This window comes from Ambystoma mexicanum, chromosome 5q (genome assembly GCF_040938575.1).
Source record: "Ambystoma mexicanum isolate Mex_15411 chromosome 5q, UKY_AmexF1_1, whole genome shotgun sequence".
In the NCBI taxonomy this organism is placed as follows: domain Eukaryota; kingdom Metazoa; phylum Chordata; class Amphibia; order Caudata; family Ambystomatidae; genus Ambystoma; species Ambystoma mexicanum.
In genome coordinates, this window is record NC_090933.1 from 1,073,328,618 (window position 1) to 1,073,353,136 (window position 24,519).

At 48.3% G+C, this 24,519-nt stretch overlaps 1 protein-coding gene across 2 annotated transcripts in view; it reads left to right on the forward strand.

Moving 5' to 3' along the window:
• Positions 1 to 24,519, forward strand: part of TBC1D31 (TBC1 domain family member 31) — a 1,687,314-nt gene that overhangs the window by 771,649 nt on the left and 891,146 nt on the right. For both annotated transcript variants that reach the window (XM_069621570.1, XM_069621571.1), the window contains exon 9: positions 19,302 to 19,381. In XM_069621570.1, coding sequence (XP_069477671.1) covers positions 19,302 to 19,381 — 80 coding nt within the window. The remainder of the gene's footprint in view (positions 1 to 19,301; positions 19,382 to 24,519) is intronic.

Here is a 24,519-nt window from a genome sequence, read left to right on the forward strand (position 1 = left end):
ACATGCCGAATCCTCATACCGGCACCTCATGTCGAGGGTCACGGATTATCTGGGGTGGTCTGCCCCCATGGGGATTTTCAGCAGGATGACCTGACTGATATCCTGGACCATGGTCCACCAACTGACCCGGTGCTGCCATTCCATATGGCCTTGCATAGAAGGGTGGCTGCGGCTTGGACTTCTCCGGAGAGTCTCCCGGCAGTGAGCAAGTCCTTGCCAAAGACATATCGCCCAGCCAGTGGCGACCCCTGCTGCTTGACCACGCACCCCACTCCGGAAAGTTTGGTGGTGCAGGCGGCTATGGCCCCCGCAAAGCAGGCGTTGTACCCTACCATCCCTCCTGATAGGGACGACAAACGTTTTGACGGTTGGGCAAAGAAGGTGTTTTCTTCTGGGGATATGGCGCTTCACACTGCCAACTCCGTTTGTGCCTTGTCTCGTTTCACACACACTCTGTGGAACTGTATTTCCTTAGCGGCTGATCATATTCCCGAAGGGGAGGAATGGGATGGTTTACTTGCTATCGTGCAGGATGGCAAGGATGCCATGTGGGAATCCGTTCAGTCGAGTCTGGACATGGTTGATTGCGTCAGCCGGTCCGTGGTGGCGAGCACTGTAATACGCAGGTTTGCGTGGTTGCATAAGTCGGGGTTTGCTCCTGATGTGCAAGCCCGGCTCCTCAACATGCCCTTTGATGGTGAACATCTTTTTGGCAGCAAGGGTGCAGACCTCCAAAGCTGCAGCAAAGTCGTTGGGCGCTGCAGTTCGCCAACCTCTGCCTTTTCGTCCTAGGGGACAGCAATGGAGGGGAGGTTCCTTTCGATATTTCTTGTTCTTTAGTAAATCGAGAGGAGCTGCAAGTCAAAGGGGCAACCGTAGGAGTGCCAGAGGTGGAAAACAAGGTACTCGAGGTGCCATGGCCGCTTGAGCAGTTGCCTCTTTGCCCTCAGGCACTGCCGCAGCCGCTTCATCTTAGTCGTGAGGCCCATGCTTCTCCGGTTGGGGGGGAAGGCTGGCGCAGCATCTTGTAGAATGGCGTGCCATTACTTCAGATGTGTAGGTTCTGGAGATCATAGCCCACGGCTACTGTCCTCCTTTCCGGCAGAGGCCTCACGACAATCCACCAGGGAACCTCTCTTTGAAGAGTCTGGATCCACTCCTTGCGTGGGATATTCAATCCCTGCTGGAGAAAGGCGCCAATAGAACTGGTGCCTGTAGCGGAGAGGAACAAGGGATGGTATTCCCCTAAGACGGAGGATTGAGACCCATCGTGGACTTGCGCGGTTTGAACAAGCTCCTCAGGAAGGACAAGTTCAAGGTGGTTACTCTTTCTCAAGTCCTCAAGGCCTTCAACTTCAGGACTGGTTGGTGTCTCTCGACCTCAAGGATGCTTATTTTCATGTGCCGATCCATCCCAAGCACAAGAAGTACCTGCGGTTCGCGGTTGTCGACTCGCACTTTCAGTTTCGCGTCCTGCCGTTCGGATTGACCTCCGCCCGAGGGTCTTTACCAAGCTCATGGTGGTGGTGGCAGCGTTACTTCAGGAAAGTGGGGATTCACGTCTACCCCTATCTGGACGATTGGTTGATCAGGGCGAGCTCTCCTGAGCAAGTCCTGGATCATCTGTCCGTCACCTGCCACTCCCTTCACAAGCTGGGCTTCTCCCTCAACTTAAAGAAGTCCCACTTGACGCCAACTCAGCGGCTCCAGTACATCAGAGCAGTGCTCAACACGTCCCTGGGGCAGTGTTTTCCTCCCCAGGTGAGGGCTCAACACATTCAGCAGATGGTGCACAAGTTTCAACATGCCCAGAGTCTCCCAGCGTTGGAGTTCTTGAGGTTGCTCGGCCTAATGGCATCCTGCTTTCTTCTGGTGCCAGAGGCCAGGTTGCGGATGAGATCTCTGCAATGGGCTCTCAAGCTCCAGTGGTCACAGTCCTCCGGCAGGATGTCGGACCCCGTTCAGGTGCCGCCCTCGGTCGCCCAGGACCTTCTGTGGTGGGCCGTGGAAGGTAATCTGATGAGGGGGGCTCCATTTTGGCTTCCCTGGCCGGAGGTGATGATCGTGTTGAATGCATCTCTCACGGGATGGGGAGCTCATGCCAACGAGTTGACAGTCAGCGGTCGTCGGTCTCCGTCGGAGTCCAGACTCCATATCAATCTGTTGGAGCTGAGGGCCGTCAGGCTTGCCCTGAAGGCTTTTCTGCCGACTGTGCGAGGAAAGAATGTCCTGATTCTGACGGACAACACAGTGGCCATGCACTACCTCAACAAAAAGGGGGGGCAGGGTCACTTCCTCTGTGCAGGGAGGCGATACAGTTCTGGTTCTGGGCCACCCAGCAGGAAATTTCGATCTTGGCAGTTCATCTGGCCGGAGACGAAAACGAGACGGCGGACGCTCTGAGCAGGCAGAGTGCGATCTCTCATCAGTGGGAGTTGGCTCAGGCGATTCTCCTGGAGATCTTCGCCCTTTGGGGGACCCCTCAAGTGGATCTCTTTGCCTCCAGTGTCAACCGGAAGTGCGAAAGGTTCTGCTCGCGGGAATTTCCTCCAAGAGGAGCCTTAGGAGACGTGTTCGTGGTGGAGTGGTCCTTCCCACTGCTGTACGCGTTTCCTCCAGTCCCCGTCATCCTGCAAGTGCTGCAGAGGTTACAGAGGTTCGGTTCCCGGATGATCCTCATTGCTCCGGCATGGGCCCGGAGGACGTGGTACCCGAACCTTCTCGACTTGTCCATCTGCCCTCCACGTCGTCTGCCCTACCAAGACAATCTGCTCTCACGGGAGGGGGGGGTCAGGTTCTCCATCCAGAGGTCAGATCCATCAACCTTCACGCTTGGATTCTGAAAGGTTGAGGTATAAGGATTGGGACCTCCCTGAAAACGTGATGGAAATGTTGCTTTTGGCCAGACGGCTGGCAACAAAGTCCCGTTGCCGTTGGAGAAAGTTCTGCGACTGGTGCAGGGTTAAGAATGTGGATCCTTTCTCATGTGACATTCCTGTAGTTCTGTCTTTTTTGCTTTCTTTGGCCCACAGGGGACTGCAAGTGGGTACCATAAAAGGTTATCTGGCGGCGCTGTCTATATTTAAGCGCTCGTCTGAGGAGTGTTCTTATTTTAAAATCCCTTTAATTTCTCAGTTTTCTGAAAGGGCTCACTAATGTGTTCCCTCCGTCACTTTTCCAGGTGCCCGGTTGGGATCTGAACCTTGTTCGCAATTTTCTAATGGGTGCTCCATTTGAGCCTTTACATTCTTATCCTTTGAGACTGTTAACCCTTAAAACTGTCTTTTTAGTTGCGTCCACTTCCGCTCGCAGAGTGAGTGAGTTACATCACTTTCAGTTAAGCCACCCTTCACTGTGTTTCATAAGGACAGGGTTGTCCTTGGAGTTCGTCCTTCTTTTTTTCCGAAGGTGGTGTCGGAATTTCATTTAAGCCAGAAGGTCATTCTTCCGGCATTTTATCCTCCTCCACATCGTGGTAAGGAAGAGGAGAGGCTCCATAGGCTGGATCCTAGAAGCTTTAAGCTTCTACATTTCACGCATGTCCCGGGGTCAGAGTGGACGATCAGCTCTTTATTGCCTTCGCTGGAAGGCGTTTGGGACAAGCTGTTACTAAGCAGACTTTGTCTTGATGGATTATCTTGGCAATTTCTGAATGTTACCGCTTGGCGGGTAAGGACCCTCCGGTAGGCTTACGGGCCTGTTCTACTAGGGGTATGGCTGCCTCTAATGACCTGCAGAGGGGTGTTCCAAATCGTAACATCTGTGAGACAGCCACTTGGGCTTCGGTCCATACTTTTGTACGTTACTACTCCCTAGATTCTATCCATGGGCAGGATCTGGCCTTTGGCAAGGCGGTCCTTTACTCTGCAATTTGATTGGGCATTCTAAATTTGTATATTCTAAATTCTTTTCCCACCTCCTTACGTTGGTACTGCTTTGGGAGTCTGTTATAGATATGGAATACGTCGGAGGACCCAATTCCCTCGAAGAACAAATTACTTTCTTACCTGTTAATGTTCTTTCGATGGGATGGTCCGACGACATATTCCATATCTCTCCCGCCCTGCCTACCCCGCTACAGAATTTCTTATGCGATTGCAGCTTACGTTTCCACAAGGCTTTCTGTGGTCATACTGGCAGAAGATTGGTGCCACACGTTCTGGGAAAAAAAACTACAACTGAGGCTACGGGCGTCGTGCGTCCTACTTATAACATCCGGTGACGTCGGCTCGACGGAGGCCCTCAAGGACAGCGTATCGACATCATCGACGCAGGACACAGACGCCAAAAGATTTTCCGAAGCAGCACAGCTGTGGTGATTACTGTCATAGATATGGAATACGTCGTTGGACCATGCCATCGAAAACGTTACCAGGTAAGAAAGTAACTTGTTCTTCTCCCTTTTGAGCTCTACCCATAGAGTTGTTTAAGTGTAAGTTCCCATGTCACCTGAAAGAGTAGAACATCAAAATCAGATATACATTCAATGAATTCCGGATCCCAGAGCTTTGATTTTAAACCAGCTATATTCCAAGATAAAACTTTAAAACTCCCTCCCACCATGGCGGGTGCTATTAGACCCCCATGCCCCCGCTGTTGCAAATGTCCATAAGCGGTATTATCGACTGGGTCCTTGGACTGGGCTGACAATAGTTGCTGTTTATGTCTTTTTTAATAGTTTATTTTTAAACATTTTATTAATTTATAAACACAACCAAACAATACAAACCAAACAAGCAGTGCATGTTTCAACAGTTTCATTGTACTTTCTTAACTTCTAGCCACTACTTCCCTTATCCCACCCCCCTTTACGAGTCTATTGCTTAAACATTCTGTTTCCGCAACCTGTGGTACGGTCTCCTCTTCTACAGGCTCCGCCGGGTCACCTATTGACCCAAACAGCTCGGCTATCAATGATTTCCAGGCCATCAGGGACTCAGTCTCCTCCTCCCCCCCTGTGCTACTCGCTTCTTGCCATACCATGGTTTCCGCTTCCGCCCATTTTTGCAAATCTCTCCACCTCACCTCCACATTTGGCACATGGCATGTCTTCCATCCCATGGCAATTCTCCTTTTTGCAAGCACATAAGCCAGATCCCTCAGTTTACTCACATGCTTGAGCTTCTGTGATCTTGGGAACCCCCCAGCAGACAGGCCCACACTGTATCCACTACAATCTTGACCCCCTTTTTTTCCAGTTTCCCTTTCACTTCCCTCTAGAAGCGTTCTATGATCGGGCATGACCGGAACATATGCACCATGCCCACGTTCTCCTCATCACACTTGGGGCATGCTTGCAGTCGGGCATTCTCAAACCTCGATATCCTCCAAGGCGTCATATATGAACTATGCGTTATGTACAGTTGAATCTGTTTCAGTCTTGCATTTCTAGACACCTTCTTATGATACCCCTGCACCCGTTCCCACATCCCGTCCTCCATCGGGGCTCCAACTTCCGTTTCCCAATCTAGTCTCAACTGCGTGACCTCCTTCCCCACTTTAGACATCAGCATTTCATACAATCTGGAAATCTCATGGCCCCCTTCAGCTATGTCGTATATCATATCTGTGGTGTCATCTGATTCCTTCTCCAACACAGTTTCAGGCCATGTTCTCTTAATCCTCTGTACCATTCTATAATATGTAATGTACTGGCCCTCGTGCAAGCCAGTGTCTTCCCGCAGCCCCTCAAAAGTAATACTGGAGCCCTCCCGCCAAATGTCACCCATTGTTGCCACCCCAGCCGGTTCCCAGTGGTTCCTGAGTATCATTCGTATCTGCACATCTGCCCCCGTTAATGCAACCAGTGGTATCTGCGGAGAGCATGGGGACGGGTTCTCCATCATCTGGCGGCATGCCCTGCGCCACATATTCACCCCCAGTAGCATCATTTTAGGGCGCCCCATCATTTCCGCCCTGGGTACCCACATCATCTCTTTCAAATAAAATGGTGCACAATCGCGCCCGAACACCCTAAATTTCGAAGTCTCCTCGTCAGAGAGCCATTTGGTGATATATTGTAACTGGCTTGCCACGTAGGTACACCTCATAGTTGGGCAGTTTTATCCCTCCTTTGTCATGGAAGTTCTGTTAGCTTCCATAACGGCACTCTTATTTCACGTGCCATGCCACAAAAAGTCCCTACACCTGCTATTCAGTTTGGTGAAGAACTTCTTAGGAATCGGGTATGGTATATTCCCAAAGTAGTGTAGGAGCCTTGGCAGAACCACCATCTTTAGCATTGCTCCCCGCCTCCATCATTGCCAAGGGTAGCTTTGCCCAAAATTGCATGCACTTCTCAATTTTTTTAATGGCTACTTCTGTGTTGCACCTATGCTCCTCTTCCACGGTGTGGTATATATTTATCCCCAGGTACCAAAATGTGCTAACCGCCCATGGTACTTGCAATACAGGTAGTCGCTCTGATGGAATCCCCATGTACCCCCTAATGGGAACATGCTGGACTTCTGGGGGTTCACTGCTATACCGGACAACACAGCGTATCTCTCCAACACTTCTAGGATGTACTGGAGATTTTCTTCTGGGAATCGCAAGTACAGTAGCATGTCATCTGCGTATAGGGAGATCAGATGCTGCTCCCCTTTCACCTCGATGCGTATGGTGTCACATTGCTGCCTCAGATATATTGCTAGAAGTTCCAGGGCCAGTATGTAGAGCATTGGAGACCACGGACATCACTGTCTGGTACCCCTGCTGAGCTGCCACCTTCCCGATATCATAGATCCTGTCTTAACTCTAGCCAGTGGTTCGCTATATAATATTTTCGCCCACCTTACATATCCAGGCCCTAACCCGTAGCACTTCAGGGCCGCAAGCAGCCATGGCCATTTAATTGAATCAAAGGCCTTAATTGCGTCCGAAGACACAATTGCCATTTCATCATCCCTTTCGCTGCCGCACTCAATAAATCTTTGGAGTCGCCTATGGTTATTGGTAATATTTCTATTTGGGACATAGCCCGTTTGATCCAGGTGTATTAGTTTGCCAATAACCTTCTTCAGTCTATTTGCTAAGACAGCGGTCAATATCTTGCTGTCTTGATTCAGCATCGACAAGGGTCTATGGGAGCCGCAGCTGTGCCCAGGTTTATTAGGTTTGGGGAGTGGTATTATGACGCCCTCTCTGTGACTCCGGTAAGCATCCCGTCTCAAACGCTTCGTTTAACATCTCTAACAGTGGGGGGAGGACCTCTTCCATGTATACTTTGTAAAACTCACTTGGGAGTCCATCTGTCCCTGGGGTTTTACTAGTAGGCATCTGCTTCACTACCTCCCCTAATTCTTCTAAGGTAATCGGGGCATCTAGTTCCTCTCTCTCCTCCTCGCTTATCTTGGGCAACCCCATGTCCTCCAGCGTTTCTTCCATCATTTCGGCAACTACTCTCATCGTCGTCTCCGTATAATACCTTATAATAATCCACAAACGCTTGATTAACTCCCTCCTGGGTGTCCTCTACGCTACCGTCGTCTCTCTCTATAGTCCTGATTGTGACTCTGGGGGGTCTCACTCTTATATAACCACGCCAAAAGTCTCCCTGGTTTATCACCTCCCGCATGCTGTCTCTCTGCGTATTTTTTATAATTGAGGTTACACAATCTATCCCAATATTCTGCACATTTTTGCTGTAGCCTGAGTGTCGATTCTAGCTTCTTTGCTGCATCATCTTCGCCCCTTAAAGCCTCTTCAAGTGTTTCCTCTGTCTCCTGTAGCTCAGCTAAAATCCCACCTTGTAGACCCTTAGATTTTGCTATGGCTACCCCCTTCAAGACAACTTTAAAGGCCTCCCATAGTGTTCCCGCCGAGTCCACACTCCCAGTATTTGTTTCAAAATAATTTACAATCTCCTCCCTCAGGTCCTCCCTAAAAAAGGGGTCTCTCAACGCTTCTGCTCGTGGGCGCCATGTCGGGATCCTCGCTCTCGGGGGCAGTATTGCCATTCAAGAATCAAGGGCGAGTGGTCCGAAAGGACCCTGGCTTTGTACTCTATTCGTGTAATCTCCGCTATCATTTCAGGTGATGTGAAGACATAATCCAGCCTCGTGGATAACTGCTGTGGGGCAGAATAATGTGAGTATTGCCCTTCCTGGGGGTGCCTCACTCTCCATGCATCCTCCAAACCAAAGTCACTCAGCAATGTCTGTAACGCTTTGGCTGCAGGGGCCGGTCTATCCATCTTCCCATCTGATCTGTCTACCCTCGGGTTCAGTACGCAGTTGAAGTCCCCTCCCCAGATCATCGTGCTTTCTACACATGCGCTCAGATTAGCACACAATGTTCTAGTGTACGCCGCTGTGTTCTGGTTTGGGGCATACATATTGACTATGCTTATCTCCCTATTCTCCACCAGTCCCCTCAGTATAACCATCCTCCCGTCTGTCTCAGCTACCACTTGCAATCGCTGAAACGGGACATGTGGCGCCACCCAAATAAGCACTCCCCTCGCATAAGCAGAGTACGATTAGCCCACCAGCACTAGCAATTGTGTCCATTCTCTCCCGTGTAAGATGGGTTTCGTGCAGCAATGCAATATCTCTTTTCTGCCTGCACATGTACAACATAACTTACCCAACATCACTCGCCTCAACTGTTGCCCAGCTCCATCCCTGGATCTCAGGCTCCCCCGCATCTAGCTCTTTCTGGCTCTCGCCTGTACTCGAAACTCCGCAGGGTGAGGCCACCCTAGTGGCTAACTTACTACTACTACAACTATAATTTGGGGTGTAGGGTGCTTTCGCCCTGCCGCTCCTATTTCACTTCGGGTTAACTATACATTGCTACACAATTTGCGTATATGTACACGCTACTATATTCTAGTCCTTCACGTTCGTTACAGTCCCCGGTATCCTATCAAAATATCAGCCTCATTTAGCCGCATCCATTAATCTTAATCTTCATCTAGGCACCCCTAGGGTGCTCACTCTACGCCTTAACAGTATGCATACCCTCTTCCGTGTCTCGTTCCGGGCAGCCCTGCAGATCCAGCCACGTCGTTGCTTCTTTCGGAGTATCAAAAAATACACTTTGCTCTTGTGCACCGCCTTCAATTTCGCGGGGTACAGAAGCATATATTTTATCCCAGCCGCGCGTAGCCTCCTTTTGATTGCCACATAGCTGTACTGTTGCCTCTGGACCAACATTGTGTAGTCCGGATACGCCGAGATGGTGCTTGAAGCCCTTTCGATTGTTCCACCTTTTCGGAAGTACTCCAGTATCTTCTCGCGATCTTTATTTTATTTTTAAAATTTGTTTATTGGCATTTGTGGTTATATGCATTACACATTTTCATTGGTCAGGCCTTTAGCTCAGGCTGACTGACTTACTTGCAGGTAACATGCCATTGCATTCACAAAAGTTAACAACATTAATACAACATATAAACATTAACTGTCTCCTTATGGGGGTTAGCTGGAGGTTAGTCCGTCTTCGGAGGGGGGGATGGGCGGTTGGCACGGCTTTGGGGGGGCCATCGGGAATCCTTCTGGGATGGCCTGGTTGACGGGGGGCCGTATTCCAATGTTTATTCGTTTCAGTGGGTCGGTAGGGTGTTCGAGTTCATTATTCAAGGGGGTTTATCATCGGAGGATCGAAATATTTTAGCCATAGTGTCTTTCCATGCCTCCAGTGCCGTGCTTGATTCTTCGGTGGATCTGGCTATGCTGTCCTCCCAGGCTTTGGTTTCAGCATTTGCCCACCTTTCTAGTTCGATGCGCCAGGCTTTACAGCTCGGACCCGCAGGTTTTTTCCATGCCATGGCGATGGTCCTCTTGGCTGTTATACACAACAGGTCCATCAATTTCACAGCATGTTTAAGTTTGGCTAGCCTGGGGTAGCTACCCAGGAGACATTCCGCTGGGGTCCATTTGTATCTCGTGACTTCAGCTACTTCGCAAGTCTGCTTCACTTTTGCCCAGAGAGTTTGTGTCTTAACGCAGTTCCATAGCATATGGATCAGATCTGCTCCTTCCGTCCCGCACCAGTTACACTGTGCTTGGTTGGTCTTATTAAACTTTGCTAGTTTTCTTGGAGTCAGGTAGGTGCGGTAGAGCACATTGATTTGTATTAATCGGAATCTCTGGTTCCTTGACACTTCCTTCGGGAACGACAGTGCCCTGAGCCATTCGTTGTCGGACATTTCCTGCCTCATGTCCATTTGCCAGCGGGCCCTCATTGCTTCGCTTCGAGGGTTGGGGATGTTGCGCATGATGCTGTATAACTGCGATACTACCTTCCCGCCATCGTTCAGGTTGTATATCAATGTCAGAAAGGGATCTGCCTCCGGTTCCTCGGGCCAGGTGGCCCATCTAGATCGGGCTATGTTCCGGAGCTTTTGGTACCACAAGAATTGTCCGGCGTGGATATCCTCCATCTCCCGTATTTCGGCAAATTCTCTAAATATGCCGTCCATGTAGAGGTCGCCCCAGGTGTATAGCCCTTTCCTTTCCCACGATCTGATGTTGTTCAAGTTAACGTGTGTTTCGCCCAGGCCAGCCAATATCGGCACTTCTTGGTAGTATGGTTGTTTCAGATGCTGGATCATCATAGCTCTGTGCCATATTCTCTTGCCTAGGTCTGCCAGGAATGGTGGTTTGCACATAAGGTTTTTAGGGGCCCAGATCAATTCTTTCAGCCGAAGCGGCTTTATCAGCCCTTGCAGCAGAGGGGACTCGGAAGTGACATCGTCTGCTAGCCATTTGGATACATGGCTCAGTTGGGCCGCCAGGTAGTATTTTTCTAAGTTTGGTAGTTGAATTCCGCCCTGCTCATACGGCAGGACCAGCGTAGATAAGGCCACCCGGTGTCTGCCGTTTCCCCACAGAAATTCCCTGATTATCGCGTCAAGGAGTTGGAAAAAGGGTTTTGTAATGTAGAAGTGCACGTTTTGAAATCCGTACAGGAATCTGGGGAGGATGATCATTTTAACTATTGAGGCCCTGCCTAGCATAGACAATGGAAGCTTTGCCCAGAATTTTATGGATTTCCTAAGTATGGGAACCGCTGCCTTCGTGTTATGCTCATGCATCAGCTCCGGGGTATGCATTACTTGGATCCCAAGGTAACGGAAAGCCGTCGTCCGCCACTCGACGCCCACCTTGGGGAGTTCATCAGTGCTTCTATTTTTTAATCCTGCTAGTGGGAACAAGCAGGATTTAGTTTTGCTAAACTTAATGCCAGAGTATTTGGCATAGTTGTCAAGGACGTCCAATATTGTCGGGACATTTTTGTGGGGGTTGTTTACGTATATCAGGACGTCGTCGGCATATAATGAGATGATGTGGTCTATTCCTGCCAGCCTGATCCCTGCATCAAAGAACTGGTTTCTAAGGTAAATTGCTATGGGTTCTAGTCCCAGAACGTAAAGCATGGGAGAGAGTGGGCAGCCCTGCCTAGTGCCCCTTTGGATGTCCCAGGCTTCCGACACGTATTTCCCAGTTTTGAGCCTAGCCCTCGGATTATTGTATAGGATCTTAACCCATCTGATGAACCTTTGGCCAATTCCAAATCCCTCCATAACCGCTATGAGCCACTCCCAGTATATGGAGTCAAACGCCTTAATGGCATCTAGAGACAGTAGTGCTAGTTGTTCGTCACATGCGTTGGTTTGGGCTATGATATGTTGGAGCCTTCGCAAGTTCAAGGACGTGCTTCGGCCGGGTATAAAACCATTCTGGTCTATGTGTATGACGTCTCCAATCACTTTGGAGAGTCGGTTTGCTAGGACCGTTGTCAATATTTTGACGTCATAATTCAGCATAGCGAGCGGTCGGTAGGAGTCGCATTTATCGGGAGGTTTATCGGGCTTGAGCATTGGTATCACCAGGGTTTCTCTCATGCTGTCTGGTAGGATGGCTTCTTCGTAGGCTTCTAAGAAGACCTGGTGTAGTAGGGGGGTCAGGGAAGGTTCAAATGCTTTATAAAACTCGGGGGGAGCCCATCTGTCCCCGGGGTTTTACATGTGGCTAGGGAGCGAATGGCTTCTGATATGTCCTCTTGTGTGATGTCAGAGTCTAGGGTCTCGGATCGTGTTGGCGATAGTCTGGGTAGCCCTATTTCTTCTATGGTGTCCAAGATTTGTTCTTGCGGGACTTTTTCTGTATGGGAGTATAGTCTGGCATAGTAAGCTTTGAAGGCATCGTTGATGCCCTGTTGGGTACCATGCACTGCACCATGTTCATCCTGTAGTGTCGTGGTTATGTGTTTAGGGTGCTCTCTTTTACAAAGCCAGGCTAGTAGCCGGCCAGGTTTGTCCGCTTCTGAGTGTGTTCTGTTTGTTCTGGTTATGAAATCAAATTTGGCTAGTCTGTCCCATGCCCCTGAGCAGTCCTCCCTAAGAGTTCTGAGGTCATTCTCCCTCCCGGGGGTATCCACTGGCGTGGATTCAAGTGATAATATCTCACATTCTTTCTGTTCAAGGGCGGTTTTTAGGGTTCTCCTGATTCCTCCGGCTTTCGCTATAACTTCCCCTCTCGTAACTACTTTTAGGGCGTCCCATAATGTCCTGGCATGTTCGACGCTACCTGAGTTTTCAGTTATGTAGTTCTCTATAACTTCATGTAGTTCCTCCCTGAAAGCTGGATCTATTAGGGCCTCGGTGGGCATTCTCCACATGGGGATGGGTGGTCTGGGGCTATTGTGTCGCCAGTCTAGCAGTAGGGGGGAGTGATCGGAGATAGTCCTCCCTAGGTATTGCGTATCACTTACTTGGGGTAGGTGTTCTCTGCTTATGAAGAAGTAATCAAGCCTGGTGTGGAGTTTGTGGGGTGATGAGTAGTATGAGTAGGCCCTTTCGACTGGGTGTAATTCCCTCCACGTGTCGGTCAGATCCAGTTCCTTTAATAAAGTGACTAGGGATAGAGTGGCTGCGGAGGGACCCTTCTGTGGGGACCAGGATCTGTCCAGTTCTGGGTCATGAACACAGTTAAAGTCGCCTCCCCACAAAAAGAGGCCCTCCCTGTACTGCACCATCTTGGAACCCAGTGTTTTCAGGTGGTTGGGGATGTTGTTTTGGGGAAGTAGGAGTTAACTATGCAAATCTCTTTGTGCTCAAGGGTGCCCCATATTATGAGGTATCTGCCCTCTGGGTCTATTTCCGTTTTATGCAGGTGGATTGGTGTTCGTGGGTTGATCCAAGTGTAAACCCCTCTGGCGTATTTAGAGTAAGGTGCTCCGAAGCCCTGTCCCCCCCAGTACTCATCAAGCTTTGCGTTTGCATCCTTGTCACAGTGTGTCTCTTGTATCAGGGCTATGTCCACTTTCTTCCTGCTTAGGTAGGATTTGATTCTATTTCTGCGAAGGTAGGTGCCCAGGCCCCTTACGTTCCAGGTCAGTATCTTAATGTGCGTTGCCATCTGGGTTATGTTGGAGGTGCGGGAGGGTCTTGCTTCTCGCTGGTGTGTCTGCGTTCTCATCTGGGGCCTCAAGGTCAACCCTTGCTCGTGGACTTCTGCCCCTCCCAGCCACCGTTCTGGCCCCCTGGCCCTCCAGTTGTGCTTCTTCATTTGGAGACTGACTAACTACTTCAACTACCATTCCGGGGAATGGATTAACATTACAAAACAACAAGAAGAAACTGCCCCCAGCAGTTGTTTCAAACTCACAACGCTCGGGGGCTCCCAAGCCTTCCATACCTCTCCAGGTCTTCAGGTTCGGGCGGTGTGTAGCTGCGTTGACTACACCTTGTCTGTTGGGGGGGTTCAGCAGCTGTCTTGTGATTGGGGCTCCTGCTTCCTGCCCAATCTTTCTGTTTCCTTGATGCGGATCTGGGTTCAATCATTACGTTCTATTTCGCTTGCATTGGACTCTTGCGGAGTCAGCTTTTGCTGCTTTTCGCCTGTTCCTCTGTGTCTTCCGCTAGGTTATTATGTTCGAGCCATAAGTTTGCCGCGTCCGGGGTTTCCAAGAAGATCGCCTTCCCTTTGTGTATTATTTTAAGTCTTGCTGGGTACAGCAGCATGTATTTAAGATTTAGTTTGCGTAGTCTGGCCTTTATGGGTACAAAGGAATTTCTTGCTCGCTGCACCACCGGCGTGTAATCAGGGTACATGACTACTAATGCATCGTTTCTTTTAATCTCTCCCCCTTCTCTGGAGAACCTCAGTATAGTTTCTCGGTCCCTGAAATTCAAAATTTTTGCAATCATAGGTCTCGGGTAAGACCCTGGGGGTGGGCGTTTCTGGAGAGATCTGTGGGCACGTTCCACGGAGAACCCCTGGGTGAGGTTGCCTGCCCCAATTTCCTGTAGTAGCAATGATTCTATGAATTCTGTGGGGTCTGAGCCCTCCATGCCCTCCGGAATTCCCAAGATTCGAACGTTGTTCCGTCGTGCCCGGCCCTCTGCTTCCTCGGATCTTGCTTCTAGTCTTGCCACCGTTGTTTCTAGCGCTTTGACCTTCGCTTGTAGTCCCTGCGTCGCCTCTGAGGTCTCACGTGTGGTGGCTTCTGTGGCGGTGACTCTTTCAGCCAGGTTTCGGGCATCTTGCCTTATTAATTGGAGGTCTGATATTATCTCCCCCCTCATGTCCTCTACCGTTGTTCTCAGTGCCGCGATTGCCTGAAGGATCTGTGAGTCACGAGGGTCTGCCGTCGGTGTTGGCGCCTCGGCCATGTTGTTCTCCGCGTGTGATATCTGTTGTTTCGGTTTGGGGGTAGTAAATGCGTCCATCGTTATGTTTTTTGATCTGCCTTTGGGAGGAGACATTACACCGCCTGATGGTTCTGGTTTTACCGGTGCCAGTTTATGGATAGTGGCCCCGTTGAGTTATGAGGATCTCTCCTCTGGGGATCGTTTCAGAGCTGAGTCACACCCTGGCTTGGTGCTCGTGTTCACCCCCGTTGGCCGTGGGGGGTGGTTAGATGGTTCCACAGTCCCGCTATAACCGCGTCATCGGCCGTCCGTGGCGCCCCCCGCGGCGCGACCCTCAGCGGATTGTCCGTGGGCTTGCAGTTCGGGTAGCTGGGTGAATGATAGCTCCCCCCGGGGTTAGGTGGTGTGAAGCAGTTCCGAGCGTTGGTCGCCGCCGCACCCTGCAGTTGATGGGACGGTCGACGGCCCCCGCCGGTGGGTGGCCGTGTATCCGCTCGTAATGGCAGGCACTTACTTCTGGTGTGCTGGTCGGGGATGCGGTTGCCTCTCCTGGTCCGGGCCTTGACCCGGGCTGGGTGATCCGTGGGTTTCCAGCTGGGGCCCACACCGATGCTCGGGTGTGTTGCTTCCGCGTGTGCTCTCGCCGGCGGGCGGGCAGGGACAGCTAGCGGCGGTGCCGGGTCCCCTCGCTCTCTGGCTGTCGCAGGGTTCTCCGCTTTCTCCCTCCTCCTTCTCCTCGGGGCGATGCAGACAATCGTCCGCTTCCTGTGCTTGGTGGAGGAGTGTGGTTATGGCCGCAGTCCGCCCTTCGATTCTACGCTCTCGGCAGGCCGTAGCGTCGTGGGTCCCATGGTCCGGCCGCCATCTTGGACGTCTTGGGGGGAGTTTCGGGACGCTTCGTTCTCGGTGTTACCCGCTCCGATTTTCTCCGGTATTTTCGCCGGTCCCCCAGAGGTGGTTCATCTGTGGCTCAGCTGAGTTTCAGCGTCAAAAGTGCATTATTTCGGCCGCGATTGATCGCGCTTCAGGATCATGGGCAGGAGCTTCGTGGAGAGCAGTCCTCACTCCATGCGTGCTGGCCACGCCCCCCTTCTCGCGATCTTTATAGTTCAATATTTTGGCGATTATCGCCCGGGGAGGGGCCCTTGGCCTCGGCTTCCTCATAAGGGCTCTGTGTGCGCGCTCCACTGCAAATCCCTGCGAGAGTTTTTCAGCCCCTATTGCTTGTAAGAGTAGGTTCTCAACGTAGTCTGTCGGATCCTGTCCTTACTCTCCCTCCGGCAAGCCTAACACGCAGATATTGTTCCTTCTTGCTCTCCCTTCCGCTTCCTCCGCCCGAGACTCCAGGTTAGCTACCTGTTGTTTAAGTACATGGATCTCCTTTGTGTTGTTGGTGCTGGTGTCCGTGTTGGTTTTCACCGCCCTTTCCAGGCTGCTCGTTCGTTCCGCCAGTCCCCTGACATCTTGCCTCAGCAGGGTGACTTCTATGCCTACTGTGTCTATTTTAGCTTCCAGGGAAGTGCGCAGGTCTGACATCGCTATCCTCCATGAGTCTTTCAGCTCTGTGATGGCCACTAGTATCTGATGGTTTTCAGTTGCTGTGGTGCCCTCTGCTGGTGCTATCGAGCCTTTGGGCGCGATGGCCGCAGGAGATTGTTGCGTTTTGGCGAAAATATCCATTGTGGATTGCTTATTCTTGTTCTTGCTCACAGCCCCTCGCGCCGTTATCCTGCGGCCTCCATTATGCGCCCGAGTTTGTCCGAACCGGGTGTGTCAGTCCTGCTTCTCTGTATCGATTCAGTGTTGTGTGCCTCTCCAACCGTGGGGCGATTATCCCAGAGGAGCCCCGGCGTTAGCTTATGTCTGCTGGGCCCTTACTCAGAATGGGTTGTGCCCTCCCACGTTTAAGAGTGTCTCAACGTGTCCTAGAGACCCCGCTTTCCATTGATGTGACCACCTAGCTTCCAGGCTCCACGTAGTCTGCGCATCACTTGTCTGCGTTCCCATCCACTTGAGCTCGCCCTCCACGTCATGCTTCTATGTGGCGGCGTCCACTGTTCACTCCTTGGCTTCTCAGGGGACAACTACATCTTGTAGCCCTCCATAGTACCAACAGCTCCCTTTATTATAGTGTTCTCTGCTGCCAGGAGCACAATAGCCCTTCAATAAGACCAGTTTAGTGTTTGTCCCCTGTGTTTTCCAGTGGACATTACTGCCGGTTGTCCTTTCCACCCTTATCAGCCACTGTAGTACTCTTCAAGCAGCCGCCGTGCACCATCCGCCGCCTCTTACCGCGGCTTTCTGCTTATTAGTCAGTGCCGGGCGAGCACTTCATATGTCTATCGTAGCGCGGCCCATCTGTTCCAGCGGCTGTGTCCCGGTGTTCCCAGTCTGATTCCTCACGGGATTGCTCCGCTCGCACATTTAGCAGTGCGCTGCCTGGGCTCCCGCTGCGTGCGAACAGGGACTGCACAGCGCTGTGTGCCAGCCCCTCGCCTTGCACCCCCGCTGTCCCCAGACACTTGCCTTCCGGGTCGGCACGCCGTCGGTATGGCCCACGTCGGAGGCCGACGTGACACAATGGCAAACACACGGCTTACCGCCGCGGGGGTTCCGCTTCGCCTCCGCTCGCCATCCTCATTCTTTCCCCACGGCTGCCAGCTCTATTCTGCCGCTCCGGGTGCTTCAGTTTCGTTTCAATGTATCAAGCAGCAGCCGTCTCCGCCGAGCAATTCCTCCAGAATTCCACACACGATTCACTCGATCTTTATACAGTGTGCAGAGCACACTGTCCCATGCATGTGCTGTCAGTCCTGGACCCAATAGAGCGTTTTTGTAGGTAGTTTTCACGGATCATTTGTCGGATCCTCCGGAGCTGCTCAGGAAGCACGTCCTACTCCATGGCTGCCCAAGCCACGCCCCCTTTTTTAATAGTTGCTTTTGCAAATTCCTCCTCTGCCCTTCATACACGCAGTATAGTGTGCATTCACACCTGCAGCCGCTTTACCTTAGTCTGTGCAACTGACAGCTGCACTGATAGACCGAGTTATGGGATAGACAGCTGCTGGAGAGCAAAAGAAAAGCAATACAGAAACAAAGAATGTCTCTCTGCAATTGACAACATGAGGTGAAATACTTCACAATTAAAATTAATGCTTGATATGTTGCTTATTAAGCACTCTCCTGAGTTAAAGTTTTAATCATGCTGTCACATTTTCTGTACAGGTTTGTTTTCATTGACATTAATTTCCTTGGCTTCTTTGTCCACCTTTTCTCCACATTTATCGATCAATCTATCTAACTATAATAAAAGGTCAGTTGAATGTCATAGCTGCAGGGATCTGTTGCCTTAGGATATGTAGTGTTCATACTGTTTCAATGCAAACCTACACTTTGGCCTGTGTACACAGGCTCTTACACTGGTATGTACATAATGCTATAGGTTAGTAAAGTCTGACTTCAGTGGCACGGAAATTCACAACAAAGTTGAGCGAAACATTTATGAAAAAGTCATGTCATGTACAGTTTTTGAATGTGGGACTCTTGAACATTTACACATCTTTACAAATCAAGATCAATAGATTTGGTGTCCCCTGATTTAAGTAAATCATTTTCTCTCGTGTTAGGAGCAAGGTAATATTGATGGAGCATCTAAGCAACCTCACTGTGTATCACAAAGTGTTGGCGTGGTTTAGGAATCGACCTCTTGAAACAAGAAGTGTTAGTGAATCATGCTCTCTGCAGGTGGGAAGGGTGATGGGTGGAGGTACAGTGAATAGTTTCGGTGAGCATTTCTTTCGAGTAGGAGTAAAGGAAATGCTGTCAGAAAATGTGAAGCATAGTCTGAAATGTGCCAGTTTCGATTCAGTGTAGACTAATGCAGTGCAAAGTCATGTATTTGGAACTTATAAGACCAGAGGGCGGTTTAGAGTTTGTGGTGAGAAGAGTTTTGGAGAGCATCTCACTGGCAAGGCTTAGTGGTTAGTTTCCAGGCAGCATGAGTTGGTAATACCACAAGCTAGGGCAATGTTAGAGTTATATGGCAGGGTTTACCAGCAGAAAGAATAAGTCCCTATTTCTGCTCTGCCTAAAATAGACCAGTTACATCTGCAGAACGGATGAATTTGTGGAACGATGAAGATAAATTATTCCACCGGTGGCCTTATAGTTTAAGGTCTACATCAAGAGATACAATGTCGAAATCTGCGCACTTTTTGTTTGATTGGCTTATTTAGATATCTTTGGAGCTATAAATACTGTAGAACAGGGTACATGTTCCAGGCTTGTTTCCTCTTGACAAGAAGCTTGGGATGAGATTCATACAGAGAATTGTAAATGCATATGACTGCTATTGAATGCAGCTTTGGGTAAACAATAATTAATAGATTTAGGAAAGGTAGTCAATACCACTTTCTGAGTAATTGTATTGAGAGCACAAATCATGCTCTCTTCAAAATGGAATCGATGTTACTCCAAAAGTATTAGAAATAAGCAGACACAGGTTCCTGGTAGTCCTTTTCCATTCACATTTATGGAGCTATGTCGGCTTCTCATGTACCGTTACTTTGTCTTGCGCTCCTGAATTCTGCCATGTTGTGAACCTGATAATGGTATAAGCTTTGTTGTATTTTTTTAAAATGTTCATTTCTGTTTATAAATACATACCTTCTGATATTGATTTTAGCCGTTTGTGTTGTAGAATGAATTACCTGATGGATTAAATAAAAATCGTCTACAAGCTTTGCTGAAAGGATTCGGGGAATATCCAACGAAATACAGGTATTTTTTTTTTTTTGCACAGCGAAATAAAATCTGCCCTAGAAAGAGTCTAAAGAGAACGCTTCACTGGACAAAATAAAACATTTCAGTTCAGGCCTTAATTTAATACTACTGGATCACTTTATTTCAATTCCAAATGGCAATTTACTGTATAATTTACTGCATCATTTAGTATGCATGTAACTTAATAGTTATGTAATAGTTTACCGACGGAATGCTCTGAAATACTTTCATGCTCTTTTCTGCAAGCCAATTTGCATTATGACACTAGATCCCAAATTGTATTATTATCACATAAGCTTGTTTATAGCACCATTCTCTAAGGTCTGTTTAAGATCTGTTTACAGTACTTACTTGGGTTGCTCACAGAAGACATAGGATTATAATTAGACAAAGCATAGAAGCCCCTCATTGCCAACAGGAAATAGGTAGTGTGAACTGCTGATAATTTACCTCCCTTTTAATTTGACACATTCACTGTTTCTTAATAATGTATGTAGAGCACGCCACCGATCGGAAATCGCTGCAATAATATTTTCCGTAAGAACTGAAGTTACAGAAACCATATTTTGTTAGTCAAGTCATTTTTTTGAAAAGTTTGCATTTCAACATACTCAAACCTTTGAAAACCCTGATTTATCCACATGTCTCTTTGTGAGAGTTGGTCCTGGCACTACCCAGAAAGAACCTCCTTAAAAAGACATGCTGAGCTTTTGACGCTCTTGCGAACGCCCTATCGCCAGCCTTCCCTTTTTGAGAAGGTTTTGGAGGAAGTAGTATTTTCCCATCTGGAGAAATTCTTGGAAGAGTCTGCCCCCTTCGCTCATTCACATTCTGGATTAAGAACCAGTCACACCTCCAAGGCCCCTTTGGTTTCAGTGTCAAATAATTTGTTGAGCTCCCTGCACAGAAGCTGTATTCCATTCCTCGCCATGTTGGACTGACAGCACATTTTGACACCATTCACCATGGGGGATTGTTACCCCACCTTCGAAACAAGGATGAGATTGGGGAAACGATTTCTGAATTAATCTTTTTTTTCCTTCAGGTCACGACCCAAGAGATGCGCATGGCTACGTTTGACTAAGTGGACCCAGTGGGCACTGTCCTTTATCTAATCGTGCAAGCATATGTTCTTTCCGCTGTTTTGTTCATTGTGTCTCTAAGGATGTTGGGCAACCTCATATTGGTCATGGTTACTCACTATGTGGCCCTACAGATGTTTTGGTCTACAACTCCCATTATTTTTCATCACTGATTATTCACTCCATGGAACATGGGATTTTGAAGTCCAAAACATCTGGAGAGAAACATAGTTACCATGATCTAGAAGAACAGTCTGCAATGTCATCAGTATGCTAAAGAACACAGGTCTCACTCTAAGTCCGCTTGAAATGGCACTGGAATACTGAACAATTTGACAACTTGTTAAGTGGCATTTGTAAAGTGGTAAACGCACTCTTCAAAGAGCAATAGCGGAACAGTCCATATTACACTGCACGGTTTACTTATGTTCGGCTATGATCACATAAAGTTGACAGAAACTGGCATATATTGCAACATTTTATGCAATAATTGTAGAGTGCATTTTTTGGCATGGAAGTCTATCCAGTACTTTTACCCGATAGCATAGTAATGCTGCAGTTGAGATGTACAGGGTTGCTTTGAGTTATGGCATGTGACGGAGTCTATAGTTGCGTAAAATTCACAAATGTCTTTTCACCACAAGATCGACCGATTGTGTCTGAAATAGGTTGTGGACTTCATTCTGAAAAAGGAAGTTCCACAGAGGAAGTCTTATAATAAATATTCAACTGCAGTGCTTAATCTGGTTAGTAATATGTCTTTTGACTCAGAAACACAGTTATTGGCAGCATTTGACATTGAGTCTCTCTACACCATAATTTCACAAGAAACATTACTAGTAGTGCAAAGATATTGGCGGAGCTGTGCACAGACTTGCAGTTTCCAACTTTCTTGATCTTACAACCAGCCGAACTGGCTTTGACAAAAAATGTTAACTTTGAGGATCAGTTTGAAAACAAACACATCTATGAGATGGACAACCCGCTTGGCGAAATTAAAATATGGGTACATTCAATTCATGACGTTTTTGTTATATTCCAAGGGGCGCAGAACTCCAGTTTGAACAGTTTTGCACGTGGCTCAACTTACAAAATGGGTATCTGAATTTTAAGGACATTTTAGTAAAACACACATACAGTTCCTTGATCTGACAATTAAAGTCGAGACTATTAATTCCACAAATCGACAGATAGGGATGCACTATTATTGTATGCTAGTTACCATGCTCAAAATCTTGGAGACAACTTACACCTTCGGCCAGTACCGCGTACAGACGGAACTGTTCAAACTGTGATGAATTTGATATACAAGTTAAAAACCTTACTTCACAATTGATCTCAAGGGATTATCCAAAAGAACTCCTACTGCAAGCTTAAAAAAGAGCAAAAACGATCCCATGAGAGATAACGTTACAACAACACCCAAAAATAAACTATTTACAAGATGTGATAACAGCAGTGTTGAGTTATTCACTTTGTTCAACAAAATAAAAAAAAATTATTGCCCATTTTGAATGTGGGAAAAGTTGAAATAAGCAAACAGAAAATCGGGATGAAACGACACAATAATTTGAGCGATGTCCTTGTACACTCCCACCAAGCCAGATCCATAGGATCCATGGGAGAAGACGACCAAACGACACTGTTGTCTCTCCCCCTGAGCCACAAGTCCTCGTGGCCCATGCTCAATGTGTGAGCAAACATGTTGGAGTACAACAGTAGACATAGGGTGGCCTACACCATGGGTACAAATAAATCTGACCAATTACAATTCGAACAATGTTATTCATGTCATCACCAGTCACTGTGGACTTTGGGACATTGGCATGCTACAGACCAGTCAAATAAAGAATAAGTGAACACAAATCACGCATAAGAACTAAAAAAGAACATGCACCCAAGGCTGGACACTTCTTCAAAGAAAGACACAATGAAAACAACTTTAAATGGACAGTGTTAGAAAAAATCTAATAACCATTTGAGGTGGGGATATCAGTGCCATACTCGAGCGAACAGAGTTAGATTTTTAGACTCAGCACTGATAAGAATCGAATGAATTATGCTATCCCATGTGAACAGCTAACAACGCAAAAAAACATTTTGAAAAAGACTTTCTGGAAAAACATTTGTTATATACTTGTACTCCAATCATGGTTATCATTTGAGTCTTTTAGAAACAGTATGTAAATATAAGCAATCAAACAGAAGTAAAGATGGAGCCCCTCATGGGAAATGCATAACGAAGAACAAAGAGTGGGCATTTAGTACCCAATAAGGTAGATATTAAATCCACCAGCCATACCACATGTAGTCCTATGTGATTCCATTCATACTCCCATACGACCAGGTGGGCGATAACATAATGAAAGGTGATGACTTGTGTTAACGCGATACTAAAACACTATAAAATGACATTGTTGTGGTCCCGCAAAAGGCAGGACTTCTGTCCCGACGGCAGAGAAGATGGAAGGTTTGTGACATGAAGCAATCGGGGCAGTAAGACATTAACAAATAATAATGTTTATTTTGGCCTCACTGTAATCCTTACAGCTTGAGAGGCGCTTGGCTAACACCCCAACATAGCACCTGCCCTGGCAAACACACAAGATGCTATGTCGTAGAGTGCTTTTTAATGGCACCTGCAGCGGAACAACAGGTTGTTCTACCGTTGCGGCAAAAGCAGAATTAATTACACCCAGTTAAAGGTAAGGAGAGTGACCACTTGAATGAGAATTGGCACATTTAGAACATAGTTATCAATACATTAGGCAACAACCAGGAAGTTTTCCAAATACCTTTTCTTTCTAAATAGCAAACATATCAAGTAATCATTGCTGGAGTGGGAAGTTTCTTACCCCCATTTCTATTATTTTTTAAGTCACTTTATTACACCATAACAAATTACAATACCACACCACAACATAAAAAATTTTTTTTTGGATCAAATTTTATTATTTTAAACGAACAACACTCCCAACATTACAACCATTTAGGACGCACATGATCAATGTTAAGTCATTACATTATTTAATGCTCTCTTCTGTCCTCCCCCCCCCCCCCCCCCTCCCTCCCCAAAAACTTGAGCCGTCGTATCCGTGTCATCTACCTGAGCATTTTCAGGTGTCTCAATTATCGTGAACTCATCCCAGACTTCTGTTTCATGATTGACCTGGTGGGGTTTTCCATCGAAGTCACCAGTTGTCTCCAGGCTATCAGGCGGACTACCTCTGCCCCCCCCCCCTCTAGTGACTGCTTCATACCAGACCGCAGTTTCTGCTTCTGCCCATTTCAGGAGGTCTGCCCACCACATCTCCACTCTAGGCCGGTGGGCCGCTTTCCAGCACATTGCAATTCTGCGCTTGGCCAAGATATAGGCCAGGTCTTTCATCTTGCTAATATGTTTACGTGTCCTAGGGAAACTCCCAAGCATACATGCCCAGGCAGACCCCACGTCAAGCACCACCCCTCAGCTGGCCATTCTCGTCTTCAGTTCTACCCCGAATCTCTTCACCTCTGGGCAAGCCCAGAACATATGCAACAGCCCTGCCTCCTCCTCCCTGCACCTGGGGCATTTCTGTATAGCCAAGCCACCAAACCTGGCTATTCTGCCGGGGGTCAAGTAAGCTCTGTGGGTGACATATAGCTGGATTTGCTGAAGTCTTGCATTCCGGGACACCTTCTTATGGTACCTTTTGGGCTCTATCCCATTGTCCCTCTGTCATGGGTTCACCCACCTCCCCCTCCCACTCAAGCCTCAGTTGGAGCAGCTCTTTCCCCGCCTTCGCACTCAAGAGCTCATATATCCGAGATATTTCGTGCCCGCCCTCCGAGACATCGTACATCATTTCTAAGGTGGCATCGGGTTCTTCTGAAAGTACTGTTTCAGGCCACCTCTCCCTCACCCGTCTCATGATCCTGGTGTAAGTGATATATTGGCCCTTATGCACCCCTGTCTCCTCCAGCAACCTCTGGAATTCCAATGCCTCCCCCGCCTGCCATATGTCTCCAAGGGTGGCCAGGCCGACCGGTTTCCAGTATCTGCGGACCCCTTTG